At 37.4% G+C, this 20,110-nt stretch overlaps 1 protein-coding gene across 1 annotated transcript in view; it reads right to left on the reverse strand.

Annotated features, from left to right (window-relative positions):
• Window positions 1-20,110, reverse strand: part of ZDHHC15 (zinc finger DHHC-type containing 15) — a 182,161-nt gene that overhangs the window by 58,609 nt on the left and 103,442 nt on the right. The window contains exons 4-6 of the mRNA XM_029930895.1: window positions 6,971-7,091; window positions 2,809-2,878; window positions 684-716 (exon numbers count right to left, since the gene is read on the reverse strand). Of these exons, the coding sequence (XP_029786755.1) occupies window positions 684-716; window positions 2,809-2,878; window positions 6,971-7,091 (224 nt within the window). The remainder of the gene's footprint in view (window positions 1-683; window positions 717-2,808; window positions 2,879-6,970; window positions 7,092-20,110) is intronic.

Raw genomic sequence — 20,110 nt, forward strand, 5'->3', positions numbered from 1 at the left:
TCATTTATAGGCAAAGAGACACCTGGTCTACATAATAGTTTTTTTTTTACTCAAAATTAAAGTTGAAATTTATTAATTTTTGCAAATATAATTGTCATATTAAGTACATGCACAAAAATAAAACTCTCCTCATCCTTGAATTCCTTGTCCATCAAATCACTAATATAATCGTTTTGAACTGGTTTCTGACACACCCAAGAAAACTTGAATCTTGGATGCTGAAAACCTATTACAATCTCAGCAGCTACACTTAGGACAGTGTGGCATGTTCTTTTTGTAGTTGGACAGGTTCAGACTGGTTCTGTATGTCAGACATACAAAATTTGGAGAAGAATTACTGCTTCACAATCTAGAATATTTCAAATATTAAGACAGCTAAAAACAGAACTGAATTGTTTTTTGGGAACTATGTGTGCTCAATTTCCTTACTACACCCAATTATTAAAACTAATGGACAAAAGACTGTGAGCTTTGTGAGCCCATGAATTCATCACCATACCTTTGGTGGTATATTTATTTTTGCTTTAAATGTCGTGCCTCCCCTGTACCTCCCCCCCATGCAAATACAAAGCCCAGTGATTTATGGTTGTAGAAATAAGCATGTTACAACTATGCTTAGGAAACTAGGCATTTTGAGACACTTTTACCCTTTTAGAAGAAAGAAATGAATCAAAAGGACATACCAAGGGCAATGATGGTCCATTTTTAATACACACCTACAAAAGAAACAAAATAGAGTGTGATAAGTAGACCTATGGAAATGAAGTAACATCTCATAATTTAACTCAAGTTCTCACCAGTAGTTTTACATGGAACCAGTACACTCATTCCTAGATTTCCAATATACACTATTCCCAAACTATTTTGTCATCAGTTATTTCTAGGATGAGCCAATCAGAAAAGTTCATAGAATTATGATGGCAGCAAGTTACATGCCTAGAAGCCTAAGGTATCTCCCCTAATTTTTCTCAATATACAGATTAATAAAAGTACAGAAGAATACATATGGCTACAGTCTGTTAAAATAAAAAACAAATGGAGACCATCCTTGAAAATTTCCTTAGCAGATGTAACTAGTTTAGTCATACAAACAAAGTTTAATTTAGCTTATTTTATAAGACTGATTTGACTTGGTTCATTTCTTACTTATGTCTCTGCAAATCATCAGTCAAATTTAAGCTGTTTTCCAAGGTCGATATAAAGTAACCATTGACCAAATTTCTTTCATTTAATAAAATTCTAATATTCTAACTAATCACTGTGAAGAATAAACAGGCCTTGTTTTCCACTATATAAGCTGTTTTATAACAATATACCCCAAGTCTCATTTTATGTTTTGGTTTGAGTGCTCCTGGTTTGTAAACCCTTCTTGTTGTATGCACAATGAAGTTTTACTAATTACTACTCTGATGACTTATTTGTTTTACATTAGCTATTGCTGAAATTTTGACATGCCTGTTTGAATCAAGGGCAAGAGAAATATGAGTGAAACATACACCCAAGGAGAAGGACATGAATATTTTATTTATTAAAATAAAAATGTGTTTTACAAAGTTGGAGCAATTAGAGTAAGAAAATAAAGTAGAATTGAGGTATAACCCAAAATATAAAGTGATTATCTATGCCTACAAACTTATATGAATCATAAATAAACAAATAATGGAGAAGAGATAAATCTCCGATGCAGAAGAATTCCAGATAATTTATGTAGATACTCTACCTTTAAGGTGGGGCATAATTCCTCATTTCTTTAGTGTGGGCTATATATAGTGACTTCCTTTCAAAGAGAAAAGGAAGAAGGGGGTAGGAAAAGTAAATTTACATTAGAGAAAACTAACAAACACTACCTCAGACAAATGAACAAGATTAATATTTCAGTGATAAGTCATGTTTATCGGATGTGCCCTTGATAACAATACGATGGTAAAGGTACTTTACCTCTATGGTCTTCCTACCCAAAACACAGTAACTGAGTCTAACTATGAGAAAAATATCAGACAAATCTCAACTGAGGGATATTTTACAAAATACCTGATCATTAATCCTAAAATTCTAGAAACTATCATGGGTATTGAAAACAAGTAAAGTCTGAGAAACTGTCAGAGCTAAAAGACCCTGAGAAGACATGCCAACTAAATGTAATGTGTTATCCTGGATGGGATCCTAGAACAGAAAAAGAACATTAGGGAAAAATTATTGAAATCTAAATAGAATATGGACTTCAATTAAAAATAATGTATTGATGGGGCACTTGGATGGTACAGTTAGTTGGGCGTCTGACTTTGGCTCATGTCATGATCTCATGGTTCATGAGTTTAAGCCCTGTATCAGGCCCTGTGCTAACAGCTCAGAGGGTGGAGCCTGCCTTGGATTCTGTGTTTCTCTGACTCTCTCTGCCCTCCCCAACTTGTATTCTCTCTCAAAAATAAATAAAACATTAAAAATTAAAAAAAATGTTTTGGTGTTGGTTCATTAATTGTAACAAATTATCTTATTAATGTAAGATGTTGATAATAGGGGAAACTGGATGTAGGACATATGAGAACTATCATTACAATAATTCTATAAATCTAAAACTGTTCTAACATAAAATATTTATTTTTAAAATGGGGTTTTATATCTCTTTCCTATCTTTAGAATAGTTTGCATCATCATCATCCCACGAGGGTGTTTGGCATGTGATCATTATAATTGAAAGGAAATGCTCTTATCTAGGCATGGTCACATGTTAGGATCAGTTACTTTGTTGTCTAGGCAACCATCATCACTGGCAAAGCTCAGCCCAGGGGAAATATGGATGTCACTTACATGGCACAGACAGAGCAGTGGTGGCAGCGATCTGGCTTGATTAAATGGCACCGGTCACAGAATCTAATGGCTATAGTAAATATCAGGTGGTTAGCATTGGTTAGGGATCAATATGACACCATATATCTTACTAACCTCCTATCTGAATGGCTTGTTATGCACTGACTGCACGTAGTCAAACTCATTTCGAGTTACCAAGGAAAAGGCAGATCACAGAAGAGAATTGTGGTGTGTTTTTTCCCCCTGTTAGATCAATCTTGAAGGCACCTTTTTAGGGATGAAGGTAAAGGGAAATGTTTTCATATCTCGATATCTGATAATAAGATTTGCTATTATAAAACAAACTATACTGTCAACTGCTTGAGCGATCTTGGGAAAATCATTAGATTGTTTACTCCAACTTTCCTATCAAACGATTAGTTCAATTGACCATTTCACAAATGAATGAAGTAAAGACTTGAGACATATCAAGTTACTTGCAAAAGATCACATGGCAAGTGAGTGGCAGGACTGTTACCACTACAGTTTTCTGACCCTTCAGTTCATTCAGGATTCTCTTCACTCTGTCAGTCTGATATAAAAAACACATTTCTCCTTCCCTCTTTCCTTCCTCCCCTCCTTTCTTCCTTTCTTTCTTTATTTCCCTTAGATGTAAGGCATTTTCCTTTTCTTATCATTTTTATCTGTTTATTGATACAGGATGACTGTGTTTAATGTAATATTAAGTGTAACAAAATCATGAATAATTTGAGCTAATATAATAATACGATCTGAAGTGTACATTAACCACACATAATTGATTCAGCATAATTGGCTGCTAATTTAGCAGTTTGTGTTTATTTCTAGCAATGGAGGAGTGACAAAAGCATGGGTATGATTGAAGCATGGAAGAAAGGAAAGGGACATGCATGTTTAATTCATTCAGCATAGAACTGAACAGTCAATGACATTGCCCAGTTTAAGCCACCATTACCTCTCGCTTAGATGATCACAATGGCTGCCTGATTATTTACTCTGCTTTCATTCTTGTTCCCCACAATATGTCCTTTATAGAATAGCCAGATGATCTGTTAAAATGTAAATCAGATCATATCACTCTTCACTTAAAGCCTTTAATGGACTTTCAGCCCCCCGGGTGGCTCAGTTGGTTAAGCTCTGACTTCAGCTCAGGTCATGATCTCATAGTTTGTGAGTTTGAGCCCCACATCGGGCTCTGTGCTGATAGTGTGGAGCCTTCTTGGGTTCTATTTCTCTCCCTCTCTCTCTGCCCCTCCCCAACTTGTCTCTCTCTCTCTCTCTCTCTCTCTCTCTCTCTCTCTCTCTCTCAAAATAAATAAATAAACTTAATAAAACCCTTCAAACACCCTTAGAATAAAATCGAAACTCTTTATTATGGCCTTCATTATCTGGCTTCTGCTTGCCTCTTCAATTTTAACTAGATCACTCTCCACCTGCTATACTGCGGTCACACTCACTATATGTCCTTCTAATATTGTAAGCTTGCTCCTGTCTGAGGGCCTTTTGTACTTGCAATACCTTCTGCCTGGGATGTTGGTCTTTCTGTTCCTTACTTCCTGCTAGTTACTTTTTTATTATACTTATTTATTATATCAAATGATATTTCTTCAGAGAAAACTTCTTTATTTCATTAGGGCTGTAAAGAAATGATTCAAGGGTCCAGTGGGTAGTGAGTTGAATAGTCAGTTGGAGATTGTGAGAAAAGCTGAGAATTCATGCCCTGTTTAAAGAGAGTAGCTAGGGGCGCCTGGGTGGCTCAGTTGGTTAGGCGTCCAACTTCAGCTCAGCTCATGAGCTTGCAGTTCAAGAATTCGAGCCCCACGTCGGGCTCTGTGCTGACAGCTCAGAATCTGGAGCCTGCTTCCGATTCTGTGTCTCCCTCTCTCTCTGCCCCTCCCCCGCTCACACAGACACACTCTCTCTTTCTCTCTCTCAAAAATAAATAAACATTAAAAAATAGAGTGGCTACTACTCAGGTTTAGCTAATTTTTGCCATGTGTATTTGCCATGCAATTGAATGTTGCCAGATGTCTGAGTTTTCAAGAGAAATAAGAAATATGGACTTTCATGTGGAAATATTACAACTGTTAAAAATTAAAGACAAATGCAAAGTTTTAAAAGATACATTAAAGATCAAACAAAATGTATCTCTGGTCCAATTCATTCCAGAGGCCTTTAGTTTATAACCAACCTGTGTTATATCACCCCATTCTGTTTACTACTGTGATAAATTATACAAATAATTTCTGTCTACTTTTCACTATATTTCAGGGCCCATGAAGACTTTTAAAAAATCATGACCACCATGACATCAATACTCTAACAAAATTAATAATAAGTCCTTACCCAGACCATATTAAAATTCCCCCAATTTCCACATAGGATAGTAATAAATGATTGTTGAATAAATAAATGATAAATAGACTGAGCATAAATGTCTAGCAGTATAATCCCCAAATCCATAAAACACGATCTTCCTCATTAGAAACATTAGGATATCTTATCAAAAGAGGCTTCATTTTAAATTTTGAAAGGTGGAGAATTGGTTTAGCCAGTACTCTTCTAGTCATACAGATGAAAGCTAAGAGTAAAACTCCATAGTGGATATTTACCCAAGAAAGATAACATATCTCTGCACAATCACTTGTGCAAGAATACTCATGATAGTTAACTAAGTACTGGAAACACCAAATGTGCATCAACTGGTGAATGGATAAACAAACTATGATATAGTCATACAATGAAATACTACTCAGCAATAAGAGAATAAAATATAAAAAACAATGTGAACGAATGTCAAAGATATTATGCTAAATACAAAAAGCAAGACACAACAGTACATATTGTATGATTCCATTTATATAAAATTCTAGAGCAGGTAAAATTAATCAATTGTGTTTAAAGTGCTGCTATGAACATTGGGGTACATGTGCCCCTATGCATCAGCACTTTGGTATTCCTTGGGTAAATCACTAGCAGTGCTATTGCTGGATCATAGGGGAATTCTATTGTTAATTTTTTGGGGACCCTCCACACTGTTTTCCAGAGTGGCTGCACCAGTTTACATTCCCGCCAACAGTGTAGGAGGGTGCCCGTCTCTCCATATCATCACCAGCATCTAGGGTCTCCTGTTTTGTTCATTTTAGCCATTCTGACCAGCCTGAAATGGTATCTCAGTGTGGTTTTTATTTGTATTTCCCTGATGATGAGTGACGCTGAGCATTGTTTCATGTGTCTGTTGGCCATCTGGATGTCCTCTTTGGAGAATAGCCAAATCATGGAAAGAGCCTAAATGTCCATGAACTGATGAATAGATCAAGAAGATGTGGTTTATCTATACAATGGAATACTACATGGCAATGAGAAAGGATGAAATCTGGCCATTCGTAGCAACGTGGATGGAACTCGAGTGTGTCATGCTAAGTAAAATAAGTCAGACAGAGAAGGACAGATACCATATGTTTTCACTCATAAGTGTAACAGGAGAAACATAACAGAGGACCATGGGGGAGAGGAAGGGGGGAAATAGTTGGAGAAAGGGAGGGAGGCAAATCATGAGAGACTCTTAAATACTGAAAACAAACTGAGGGCTGAAGGGGGAGTGGGAAAGGGAAAGGTTGGTGATGGGCATGGAGGAGGGCATTTGTGGGGATGAGCACTGGGTGTTTTATGGAAACCAACTTGACAAGAAACTATTAAAAAACTAATCTATGGTGGAAAACTAGCAGAATAGTGGTTGTTTGGTGGTGGTTGGTGGGATTGACTGGGTAGGAGCATAAGAGAAGTTTCTGGGGTGTGGTAATGTTTATAGAGGTTTTGGTTACACATATGTGTACACTGAATGGCACACTTAAGATTTATACATGTCTTTGTAAGAAAATTTCACCCAAAAATGAATGATGAAATATATAGGTATGTGTGTATTGATATCTGTTATTTACTTTGATATATATAAAAATAAGATAGCTTGATGGATGATGTATAGAGGGATGGATTTGTGAAAAGATACGTGATGAAGTAACATAGCAAATGTTAGTGGTGGACTCCAGTGCTAGGTATACAGATGAGCCTCTGGATATATATGACTTAGCCTTTTTGAGATCCTTGCTGATCTGCTTCTCTAGATGACTTTTGATGAACTGACCTCCACTACCAGTTCTTGTGTAAACTGGTAGCTTTTTGGCCATATCGATGAGCATCTGCTTCTGGACCTCAGGTCTTTCTTCATTTTCATAGCGTTCCTTGTCTGAATAGGACAAGTGGAACTAGAAGCAGAAGTGAAAAGTGAGACATTATTTTCCAAGATTTGAATAAAAGATTAAAACAACGATAATTACTTAGGTTAAAATATTTGTTACCTACCCTTGAAGTCCAGATACCAGTTTAGCTTATAACTTTCTTAGGATAATTATCTTAATCATTTTATCTGGCTTTTATCTCAATCGTCATAAGTCTATGTGATAGGTAGTATTGTTTTATAAATAAAGAAAAGAAAATTTAGTGAGACTAAGTACTTTCTCCATGGTTATACTCACTTAACTAGTATGTAGAAAACCTAAGCTCTAAACCCAGTTCATTTGACTCTAAGATTAATGGCCTTTCAATCCCATTATACCATAATATGTTGTTACATACAGATATGTAACATCTTGCTGTCAGGCCCCTGTTGATGATCAACTATGATTTTTATTAATTTTTAGTTTTTTCACACCTATCAGAATGGCTAAAATTAACAACACAAGAAACAACAGGTATTGGCAAGGATGAGGAGAGAGGGGAACCGTCTTGCACTGTTGATAGAAATGCAAACTGGTGCAGCTCCTATGCAGAACAGTTGAAGGTTCCTCAAAAAGATAAAAATAGCATACTGCAATTGCACTGCTAGGTATTTACCCAAAGGATACAAAAATACTGATTTGAAGGGGTACATGCACCCCTATGTTTATAGCAGCATTATCAACAATAACCAAGCTATGGGGCAGCCTGGATATCCACTGACTGATGAATGCATAAAGAAGGTGTGGGATATATATAATGGAATATTAGTCAGCCATCAAAAAGAATGAAATATAGCCATTTGCAACAACATAGATAGAGCTAGAATATATTATGCTAAGTGAAATAAATTAACCAGAGAAAGGCAAATACCATATGGTTTCATTCATATGTGAAATTTAAAAAATGAAAAAGATGATTATATGGGGAGGAGAGAGGAAAAAGACAGAAAAAAAAAACTGAGGGTACTGGAGGGAGGTAGATAGGAGATGGGCTAGATGGGTGATGGGTATTTAGGAGGACACTTGTGATGAGCACTGGGTTTGTACATAAGTGATGAATCACTGAATTCTACTCCTGAAACCAATTTGTACTGTATGTTATTAACTGGAATTTAAATAAGAATTTGGAAAAAGTTGTAGGTATTTTTCATTGGTGATACTCTTAGAAAAACTGGATGAGACTGCTTTTGACACTGTATATTATAATCTTGCAAATGAGTAGAAATTTGGGTATTCTCGCTATTTCAGAAATTTTTGGTCTGCTACAAAGCTTATTGCCAATGTTAGCAACATATTTTGCTTATCTTGCAAAAGATATGTCAATGACTTTCCAAAGGAACACAAACTTGAAAGCTTTCTTCTGTCTGGGCCAAAAGGTAGGCAGAGGTGAAAAAGAGAAAGATCTGTGATCAGAGTTTTAGGACTTAAACCTCATCTCTTCCATTTAATAGGTAAAAAATAACTTTGGAAAATCAGACATGCTCTACCTAAGTTTCTTCATCTGTAAAATAGAAGAAATAATATCTACTTCATAAGATTTGTGTAAAAGTACTGGATAATAAGTAATTAAAAATTACTTTTACAAGCCTAATTTATTTTTTAAAATTTAGTTTTGAGAAAGAGAGAGAGAGAGAGAGAGAGAGAGAGAGAGCGAGAGCGCGAGCGAGCTAGCAGGGAGGGAGGAGAGAGAGAGGGAGAGAGAGATGATCCAAAGCAGGTTCTATTATTATTAGCATAGAGCCCTACGTGACGCTAAAACTCATAACTGTGAAATCATGACCTGAGGAGAAATCTCGAGTCAGAGGCTCAACCCACTGAGTCAACCAGGTGCCCCCTATTTCTAATTTTTTGAGGATCCTCCATACTGTTTTCCACAGTGGCTGCACCAGTATGCACTCCCACCAATAGTGCACAAGGATTCCTAGTCCTTCACATCTTCTCCAACAAGTTGTTTCTTGTATTTTTTATTTTAATCATTCTTACAGGTGTGAGATGATATCTCATGGTAGTTTTGATTTGTATTTCCCTGATGATGAGTGATGTTGAACATCATCTCATGTGTCTGTTGACCATTCATATGTCTTCTTTAGAGGAATATCTGTTCATGTCTTCTGCACATTTTAAAATAGATTATTTGTGGGTTTTTTGGCGTTGAGTTGTATTAGTTCTTTATATATTTTGAATACTAACCCCCTATCAGATATGTCATATTCAAATGTCTTTCCTTATTTAGGAGGTTGTCTTTTAGTTTGTTGATTGTTTCCTTCCCTGTGCAGAAGCTTTTTATTTTCATGTAGTCCCAATAGTTTAGGTTTGCTTTATTTTCCATGATTCAAGGAGATATATCTAGAAGAATGTTGCTGTAGCCAATGTCACATATTATTGCCTGTGCTCTCTTCTAAGACTTTTATGGTTTCAGGTCCCACATTTAGATCGTTAATCCCTTTTGAGATTATTTTTGTGTATGGTGTAAGAAAGTGGTCCAGATTCATTCTTTTGCATGTAGCTCCTCAGTTTTTTCAACACAATTTGTTGAAGAGTCTGTCTTTTCCCCATTGAATAGTTTTGCTTCTCTCATTTAAGATTAATTGACCATACAATCAGATGTTTGTTTCTGGAATTCCTATCTTGTTCTATTGATCTGTGTCTATTTTTGTGCAAGTACCATACTGTTTTGATTACTACAGCTTTGTAGGATACCTTGAAATCTGGAATTGTGATACCTAAAGGTTTGCTTTCCTTAATCAAGATTGTTTTGCCTATTCTGGGTCTTCTGTGGTTACACACAAACTTTAGGATTATTTATCATAGTTCTGTGAAAAATGCTGGTGGTATTTTAGTAGGGATTGCATTAAATCTGTAGATTGTTTTGAGTAGTATAAACATTTAAAAAATATTCATTTTTCCAATCCATGAACATGGAATATTTTTCCATTTGTTTGTGTTATCTGCAATTTCCTTCATCAGTGTTTTATAGTTTTCAGAGTACACATTTTTCAAATTTGTGGTTAAGTTTATTCCTAGCTATTATTTTTTTGTGCAACTTTAAGTGGGATTGCATTCTTTAGTTTCTCTTTCTGCTGTTTCATTCCTGGTGTATAGAAACGCAATGGATTTTTGCACATTGATTTTGTACCCTGCAATCTTACTAAGTTCATTTATCAGTTCTAGTACTTTTTTGGTAGAGTCTTTAGGGTTTTCAATATAGAGTATCATGTAATCTGGAAACTCAAAGTTTTGTTTCTTCCTTACCAATTTGGATGCCCTTTATTTCTTTTTGTTCTCTTATTTCAATGGCTAGGCCTTCCAATACTATGTTGAATAAAAGTGGTGAGAGTGGACATCCTTGTCTTGTTCCTGATCTCAGGCGGAAAGCTTTCAGTTTTCCCCCATTGGGTATGATATTAGCTGTGGGTTTTTCATAGATTGCCTTTATTGTGTTGAGGTATGTCACCTGTAAACCTACTTTGTTGAGGATTTTTATGATGAAGGAATGTTGTACTTTGTCAAAGCTATTTTCTACATTGAAATGATCATGTGCTTTTTTCTTTTCTCTTATTGAAGTGATGTTTCATATTAATTGGTTTGCAGATATTGAACCACCCTTGTATCCTGAGAATAAATCTCATTTGATCATAATGAGTCATTTTATTAAAATATTGTATTTGTTTTGAAATATTTTCTTGAGAATGTTTGCATCTATTTTCATTGATGATATTGGCCTGTAGTTATCTCTCTCTCTTTTGTAGGGCCTTTATTTGATTCTTGGTATCATGGTACTGCAAGCCTCATAAAATGAATTTGTAAGTTTTCCTTCCTCTTCTATGTTTTGGAATAATTTGAGAAGAAAAGGCATTAACTCTAAATGTTTGGTAAAATTTGCGTGTGAAGTCATCTGGTCCTGGACTTTTGTTTGTTGGAAGTTTTCTTGATTACAGATTTCACTTCATTGCTGGTAATCAGTCTGTTCAAATTTTGTATTTCTTCCTGATTCAATTTTTGAAGGTTTATGTTTCTAGAAATTCATCCATTTTTTTCTAGGTTATCCAATTTGATAGTAAATAATTTTTCATAATATTCTCTTATAATCCATTGTATTTCTGTGCTGTTGTTATTTCTCCTTTTTCATACATCATTTTGTTTGAGTTCTCTTTCTCCTCTCTCTCTCTTTGATGAATCTGGCTAAAGGTTTATCAGATTTGTGGATCTCTTCAAAGAACCAGCTCCTACTTTCATTGATCCGTTTCATTTTTTAGTACCTATTTCGTTTATTTCTTCTCTAATCTTTTGTTCCTTCTTTTCTAGCTCCTTTAGATGTAAGGTTAGGTTATTTGAGATTCTTCTTGCTTCTTTTGGTAGGATTGTATTGCTATAGACTTCCCTCTTAGGACCACTTTTGCTGTATACCAAGGTTTAGACCATTGTGTTTTCATTTTCATTTGTCTTCGTGTATTTTATGGTTTTCTTTTGGTTGTCCCATTCATTGTTTAGTTGCATGTTATTTAACCTCCATGTGATTCTGGCCTTTCCAGATATTTTTTCATTAGCATTGTGGTCAGAAAAGTGTGGTATGACTTCAGTATTTTTTAATTTATTGAGACTTGTCTTGTGGTTTAATATGTGATCTATTCTGGAGCATGCTTCATGTGCACTTGAAAATAATGTGTATTCTGCTGCTTTAGGGTGGATTGTTCTGAAAATATCTGTTAAGTCCATCTGGTACAGTGTGTCATTCAAAGCCACCGTTTCTTTGTTGATTTTCTGTTTGGATGATTTGCCCATCAATGTCAGTGGGATGTTAAAGTCTCCTACTATTATTGTTTGATTATCTATTACACACTTTAAGTATTGAATGCTTCCATATTGGGTACATAAATATTTAAAATTGTTGTTTCTTCTGGTTGGATGCTCCCCTTAATGATTATATAGTGTCCTTCTTTATTTTTTGTTACAGTCTTTATTTTAAATACTTTTTTTTTGGTTTTTAGAATCTCTTTTTTTTCTAAATATAATTTGTCAGGTTAGCTAAAATACAGTGTATATACAGTGTACTTTGGGCTTCGGGAGTAGATTTCCGTGATTCATCACTTACATAAAATACCCAGTGTTCATCTCATGTGCCCTACTCAATGCCGATCACCCATTTTTGGCCCCCACCTGCCCTCCACACTCCATTTGTTTTCTGTATTTAAAGGTCTATTATGGTTTGACTCCCTCTTTGCTTGTAACTATATATATTTTTTTTCTTTCCCATTCCTCATGGCCTTCTGTTAAGTTTCTCAACTTCCACATATGAATGAAAACGCATATCTGTCTTTCTCTGCCTGACTTATTTCACTTAGCATAATGCCCTCCAGTCCATCCACGTTGTTGCAAATGGCAAGATTTTATTCTTTTTGATTGATGAGTAATACTCTAGTGTGTGTGTGTGTGTGTGTGTGTGTGTGTGTGTCATATCATATTTATCCATTCATCAGTTGATGGACATTTGGGCTCTTTCCATAAGTTGGCTATTGTTGGTAGTGCTGCTATAAACATTGGGGTACACGTACCCCTATGAATCAGCACTCCTGTATCCTTTGGATAAATTCCTAGTAGTGCTATTGCTTGATGATAGGGTAATTCTATCTTTCATTTTTTGAGGAACCTCTACACTGTTTTCCAATGGCTGCACCAGTTTGCCTTACCACTAACAATGGAAGAGAGTTCCCCTTTCTTCACATCCTCGCCGACATCTGTTGTTTCCTGAGTTGTTAATTTTAGCCACTCTGACAGGTGTGAGGTGGTATCTCAATGTAGTTTTGATTCATATTTCCCTGTTGATGAGTTATGTGGCACATCTTTTCATGTGTCTGTTAGCCATCTGGATGTAAAGACTGTTTTGCTGATACAATATTGCTACCTTAGCTTTCTTTTCACATCCAATTGCATGAAATGCTTCTCCATCTCCTTACTTTCTGTCTCCATGTGTCTTTTTTTTAGTGTTTTTAATGTGTTATTTTATTTTTGAGAGAGAGAGAGAGAGCATGAGTGGGGGAGGGTCAGAGAGAGAGGGAGACACAGAGTCTGAGCTGTCAGCACAGAGCCTGATGCGGGGCTTGAACCCACGAATCATGAGACCATGACCTGAGCTAAAGTTGGACACTTAGTTGACTGCGCCACCCAGGCACCCCTATCTCCATGTGCCTTTAGGTCTGAAATAAATCTCTTGTAGGTAGGATATAGATAAAAAAATTTTTTATCCATTTCATCACCATATGTGTTTTGTTGGATTATTTAGTCCATTTAAATTCAAAGTAATTATTAATATGTGTATATTTATTGTCATTTTGTTACTTGTTTTGTTTTTGTAGTTTCTCTTCATTCCTTTCTTCTCTTGCTATCTTTTCTCATGATTAGTTGGCTTTTTTAAAGTGACATACCTGTATTACTTTGTCTATTTTTTTTGCATATGTATACTGGCTTTTGATTTTTGGTTACCATTTGAATTGTATATGAGATATTCTGTATATGGCAATTTATACTAATTTGATGGTTGCTTAAATTTGAACCCATTCTTAATTTCTTTACTCCTCATTTTTAGGCATATGGTGTCATACTTTACATCTTTTTATTTTGTGAGTCCCTTTACTGATTTAAAAAAAATTAATATTGATTTAATTTTTGAGAGGGAGAGAGAGAGCATGAACAAGTGAGAGGCAGAGAAAGAGGGAGACACAGATCCAAAGCAGGCTCCAGGCTCCAAGCTGTCAGCACAGGGCCTGACACGGGCTTGAACTCACAGACTGTGAGATCATGACTTGAGCTGAAGTCAACCACTTAACCGACTGAGCCATCCAGGCGCCCCAACTGATCTTTGCACATAAACTTATTTTTACTGCTTTTGTGCTTTCTACTTTACTTACTCTTACGTGTGGTCTTCCCTTTCCACTCAAAGATTCATCTTTAATAATTCTTGTAGGGCTGGTTTACTATTCATGAATTCTTTTAACTTTTGTTTGTCTGGGAAACTCTTTATATCTCCGTACATTTTGAATGATAGCCTTACTATGTAGAGTATTCTTGGCTTCAGATTTTTCCCATTCAACACTTTGAATATATAATGCCTCTCCCTTCTGCCCTGCTAGTTTTTGCTGAAAAATCAGCTGATTGCCTTATGGGATTTCCCTTGTATATAACTATCTTCTTTTCTCTTGCTGCTTCTAAAATTCTCTTTATTGCTACTTTTTTCCATCTTAGTTACTATGTGTCTTGGTGTGGACCTCCTTGAGTTGATTTTATTGTGGAATCTCTCTGCCTCCTGGATCTGGATTTCTGTTTTCTTCTCCAGATTCAGGTAATTTTCAGCTATTGTTTCTTCAAATAAATATTATGCCCCTTTTCTCTCTCTTCTTCTGGGATCCATATACATTGAATATTATTACACTTGGTAGAGTCACTGAGTTCCCTAAGTCTATTCTTGTTTTGCACATTTTTCTTCTCACCTACTCAGCTTGATTACTTTGTATTACTCTGTCCTCCTGGTCACTAATTTGTTCTTCTACTTTGTTTAGTTTCATATTCATTCCATCTAATGTATTTTTAAAATATTTTTTTGGCTTTTTTATTGTTTATTTTTTAATAGTTTATTGTCAAATTGGTTTCTATACAACACCCAGTGCTCTTCCCCGACAAGTGCCCTCCTCCATTACCACCTCTTTCCCCTCTCCCTCCCTTCAACCCTCGGTTCATTTTCAGTATTCAACAGTCTCTCACGATTTGCATCCCTCTCTTTCCCAAACTCTCTTTCCACCTTCCCCTCCCTATAGTCCTCCGTTAGGTTTCTCCTGTTAGACCTATGAGTGAAAACATATGGTATCTGTCCTTCTCCGCCTGACTTATTTCACTTAGCATGACACCCTCAAGGTCCATTCACTTTACTACAATGTTTATTTTTGAGAGAGAGACATAGTGTGAGCAGGGGAGGGCACAGAGAGAGGAAGACACAGAAACTGAAGCAGGCCCGGCTCTGAGCTGTCAGCACAGAGCCCAATGTGGGGCTCAAACCCACATACCACGAGATCATGAACTGAGCCGAAGTAGGATGGTCAAATGACTGAGCCACTCAGGTGCCCCTAATGTATTTTTAATTTAATACATTGTGCTCTTCATGTCTGATTATTTTTTAAATGTGTTTCCTATACCTTTCATAAGGGTCTCACTGATCTCTTCCACTCTTTCCTCAACTCCAGTCAGTATTTTTATGATCATTTCTATAAACTATTAGACATATTACTTATCTCCGTTTCAGTTTGGTCTCTTACTGTAATATTGTCCTGTTGTTTCATTTGGGACATATTCCTCTGTCTCCTTATTTTGTGTTACTTTTTGTGTCTGATTTTGTGTGTTAGGAAAGACAGCTATGTCTCCTGCACTTGAAAGTAATGGCCTTATGAAGAAGAGGTCCTGTAGTGTTCTGCTGTGCAGTGTCCCCGGTTCAGAACCTGGCACTTCAGGTATGTATCCTATGTGTAATGCATACACCCTGCTGCTGTGGCTGACCTAACTTTTCCTTCAATCCAATAATCACCAATGTGTTTTCTCTATGTGGTGTTTATGAATAGAGTCAGACCAGGTGTTTGCCAGTGATGCAGTAGCACCTAATTTTCTGGGTGCTTTTCCTGTCTTGTCCTATGAGAAGCTTTCATTGGTAGAAAGTCATGAAGTCAGACCAGTTATCTACCTCTAGCCTCTGCTAGGGCCTCAGTCTGACTGGTGTGTGTGGTTATTTTTCTCTCTTTCAAGGGCAGGAGTCATTTTGGTGTTGTGCTGGCCATTGTAGGGGTTGTTTGCATACTTCCAGGCTTATGGTACCACCCCGTATGGGCTCTAGTGAAGCGCGCATTGGAGAGTGCACATCTGCCCAACATAGTGGGGGATGATTGGTGAGGTGGTGGTGTTAGCAAGCTTTGTGTGTCCCTGGTCCTCTGTGGGAGGGGCCCTGTAGTGATGGACTGATGCCGACTGTCCAGAGCACTGGACTGGCAGAAGTATTGCAAGGGGGTGTTGAGGTGGCAGTGCTAAAAAGTTGTGTAGTGAGTCTAGTAGGTGGCTGTGTTTTTCTGCTCTAGGGTGAGAGAGGGAAATGGTGTCTGCAAGTTCCTTTGTTCTTGGAGTAGTTTTCCTGTTATTTCTGTCTCTCTAGGACATGCTCTGAGATTAGTAAATCACTCCCTCCTGTATGTCCCAGGCACCTTCTAAACTGCTGCTTCTATGCTATATCTCCACAGGCTCCTTGTTGTGCTATCTTTTTAAGGGTAAGGATTCTGTTTCTTCTTGCTCATGAGCTCTTCCAGAGCTGAGCCTACTGGTTTTTTAAAATTTCAGGTTTTAGGTCCCACTGGTTATAAAAGCTCATGAAATTCAACTCCTCTGATTTTTCAAAGGCAATTGTTAAGGGGTTTTGTATTCCCCATGCAGGCTTCCCAGCGTGGTGGTTTGTTTCCCTCTTCTTTTCCTTTTCATGCCATCCCTCCCTCCTGCAGATAGTCCCAGGAGACCCTTTAGTTCCTGACCATATCTTTGCCATTCCTATTTTCTTTGATGTGGCATTTTCTCTATATTTAATTGTGGAGTTTATTCTGCCAGTCTTCATTTTCCAAGATATTTACACTGATATGAGTGTTTTTTAGTTGTATCTGTGGAAGAGGCGAGCCAAGGTCCTCTTACTCTGCCATCTTCCCTGGAAGTCCCATTATGATCTATTTTTATGATATCTACAAACAAGTCATTTTATAACCAAAGACATAAATAGGCTGAAAGTGAAAGGATTGAAAAAGTTATTCTAAGCAAATAGTAATCAAAAGACATCGAGGGTAAGTATACTAATATCACATGAAACTGGTTTTAAGCCAAATGGTTACAAGATATAAGGAATAAAAACACCATATTAGTGATGTCATAAAGAGCAGAGAGTGAGAGACTGGTCTTTGTTCCCCACTCATACCCCCCAAAAGACCGTATGTTTGGATGAAAACAGCCCTGGGAAGGCTCAAGAATCTAATTAAGAACATGAAACATCACAGTGGAATGAAAAATGGAGAATAATCAGACAGAAAGTATTGCTGGGGATACCAGCATGGCTGAAACATCTAGAAAGGACTACGAACAAAGAAAATGGGCAAGGACTACCCTTATCAGCCATGTGGCAGGTGCCAGTGCAGTTCCTAGTGGTCTGCTCTATGGAGGACCCTGGCAACTTTTGCTTCTGAGGACCTCAAAATTCCCATGAATAGCCCAAATTTCCACAACTGTTATATCAAGAGGACTCAATAGTGTTTGTTAGGTGGATCTCAGCAGCCTGCTCTGCACATGATACTGGCAAATTTAGTCACTGAGGTAACTAAAAGCTATCACCACCATAGACTCCCCAGAGAATGAAACACTGCGGAGATCTCCATGTGAAATGAAACCACTACTGTGCCACCACAGTACCAAGTCTGTCACCTCCCCCAAGTCTGTGCTTACCTTAGATTCCAGAGCCATGGCCACTTCATGTACATCTGTACATCAGAACCCAGCTTCACAGCCACTGAATTCATGCCCATGCTCCAGATCCTGACTCCATGGCCATCCTGCATGCACTAGTACCTCCAAAACCAGAGCCAATGACACTGTAGGGTATCCCACATCCCAAACTCTGAGACACTTTCATTTCATGCACATCTGTGCACTAGACCTTGGTTCCATGGCCACTCTGCAAGTACTCACATTATCAAAACTGTACCACTGCTGCAGTGGGTGCACCCCTCTAGAATCCATGTCCATAGCTGCTCCACAAGTGCCCAAAACTAGGACACCCAAGCCACTAGCAGGCTCATACATGCACCACACATAGCTGTTCACAGAATAGTGAAGCTTTCACAGAGGATGACGGAATCATTTCCACAGCAGGAGTACCTATACCTCAGACATCTGGACTCCACCTCCACAGCTGCTCCACCAGCACCTTTACCTCACACACCATTACCAACACTGCAGTGGGGGTACCTGTACCAAAGGCACTAACATCACCACCACCCTAGACCCTATAAGCCACCCCTGTGGCTTCATGCATGCCTCTACTCTAGATTCTGGCTCCATGGCTACTCCAATGTCACCCATGCATAAAACACCATTGATATAACCACTGTAAGTGTACTCATAGGCTGAACTCAGGGACTGGAAGGATTCTCTTAGCCATGACTTCCACCATGAGAGAAAAAGAGATCAGGATGACTAAGCAGCCTTCACCACTGCAGACCCTAAAAGCCCTCACTACCACTGCAGATACCTGCAGCCTTGGCCAACAAAGGCCCGTTTAGTGTCTGTTGGCCCCTTTAGTGTCTGTTGATTCTGATGACAGGTGACAGAGCTGCACAGAGACTATGCAACTGCACCTTACCTGGAGCTTTAACTGCCTCATGTCACCCATCCAACACTGTTGCACCCAACCACAGACAATGGTCTTTCTTCACTGAAACCAGACCATAAAATCTAAAATAGATGACTGTTCCATCAAATACACACACATCAGTATAATGCTACAAGAAATCCAAAAACTCAAGGGAAAATGACGCCATCCAAGGAACACAATAAACCAGTAACCAGCACAAAGAAATGGAGATGCATTTATTTAAAAAAGGAAAAAAACCTCAAAATAATTGTTTTAAGGAACTAGCAAACTACAAGAGAATGCAGATACCTTAACAAAATCAGGGAAACAATATAAAAACAAAACAAGAAGTTAAACTAAGAGAAATCATAAAAAAGAACCAAACAGAAATTTTGGAGCTGAAGAATACAATTAATCCAATGAAAAGCAGTATAGGGAGTATTGACACTTGATTCTTAAAGAATCAAGCAGAAGAAAGAATCTGCAAACTCAAAGACAGGTCTTTTGAAATTACCCAGTTAGGTTAACGAAAGAAAAACAAATGAAAGAGTGAAGACAGCTCCTAGAATCTGCATGGCTATAAGAATATATGCATTATGGAAATAAAAGGAGGAGAAAGGGAAAGAAAGCTTATTTAAAGAAATAATGGCTGAAGACGTTCCAAATTTTGGGAGACATACGAATATCCAGATACATGAAGGTCAAAAGTCCCCAGACATCTTCAACCAAAAGGAAACTTCATCAAGACACATTATAATCAAACTTTTAAGTATCAATGACAAAGAGAATTCGGAAAGCAGTAAGAGAAAATACCTGGTTATTTACATGGGAAACCCTATATTTTTATCAGTGGATTTCTCAACAGAAACCTTGCACATCAGGACACTGTAGGATGACATATTTAAAATGCTGGTAGGAAAAAAAACTACAAACCTAGATTGCTTACTTAGCAAAGCCATCCTTTAGAAATAAAGGAGAGAGAAAGACTTTCCCACCAAGTAAAACCTAAGAGAGTGCATCACCAGGAGAACTACCCTATATAAAATATTGAAGGGAGTTCTTCAAGCTGAAATGGAAAGATTCTAATTAGTAACATGGACACATATGAAAGTAAACAAAACTTAATGGTAATGGTTCCTATGTAACCACTTCAAAATACCATAATACTGTAATAGTAGTGAATAAATTACTTTTAATTCTAGTATAAATGTTAAAAGACAAAGCATTGAAGATGGCAGAGAGGAAGGGAGCTCTGTAAACTTCATCCACCCCATCTATGGAAATCCGAAGGACATTACTCTCATCTGCAAGACTGGAAGGAGAAAATACAGACTCCAGAAAGAAGACATCCTCAAAGATGGCTGAGTGAGTGACTACAAACTGGGGAGATTGGAAAATGGGCCAGCCTGAGAAGAGAAGGGGAGGTGGGAGCCCCAACCCAACACAGGGAAAGTATGCAGAGCCCCTGAGAGACAAAGGGAAGAGAAAGAGAAACTGAAAATGCTCCTAGTACTGACTCTAGAGAAGAGATAAAGAATGTTTAACCCTGCACAGAGAGAAAAACTCTCACTATATATATGTAACCACTGGGCAG

The sequence above is a fragment of the Suricata suricatta genome, chromosome X, assembly GCF_006229205.1.
Source record: "Suricata suricatta isolate VVHF042 chromosome X, meerkat_22Aug2017_6uvM2_HiC, whole genome shotgun sequence".
Taxonomy (NCBI): domain Eukaryota; kingdom Metazoa; phylum Chordata; class Mammalia; order Carnivora; family Herpestidae; genus Suricata; species Suricata suricatta.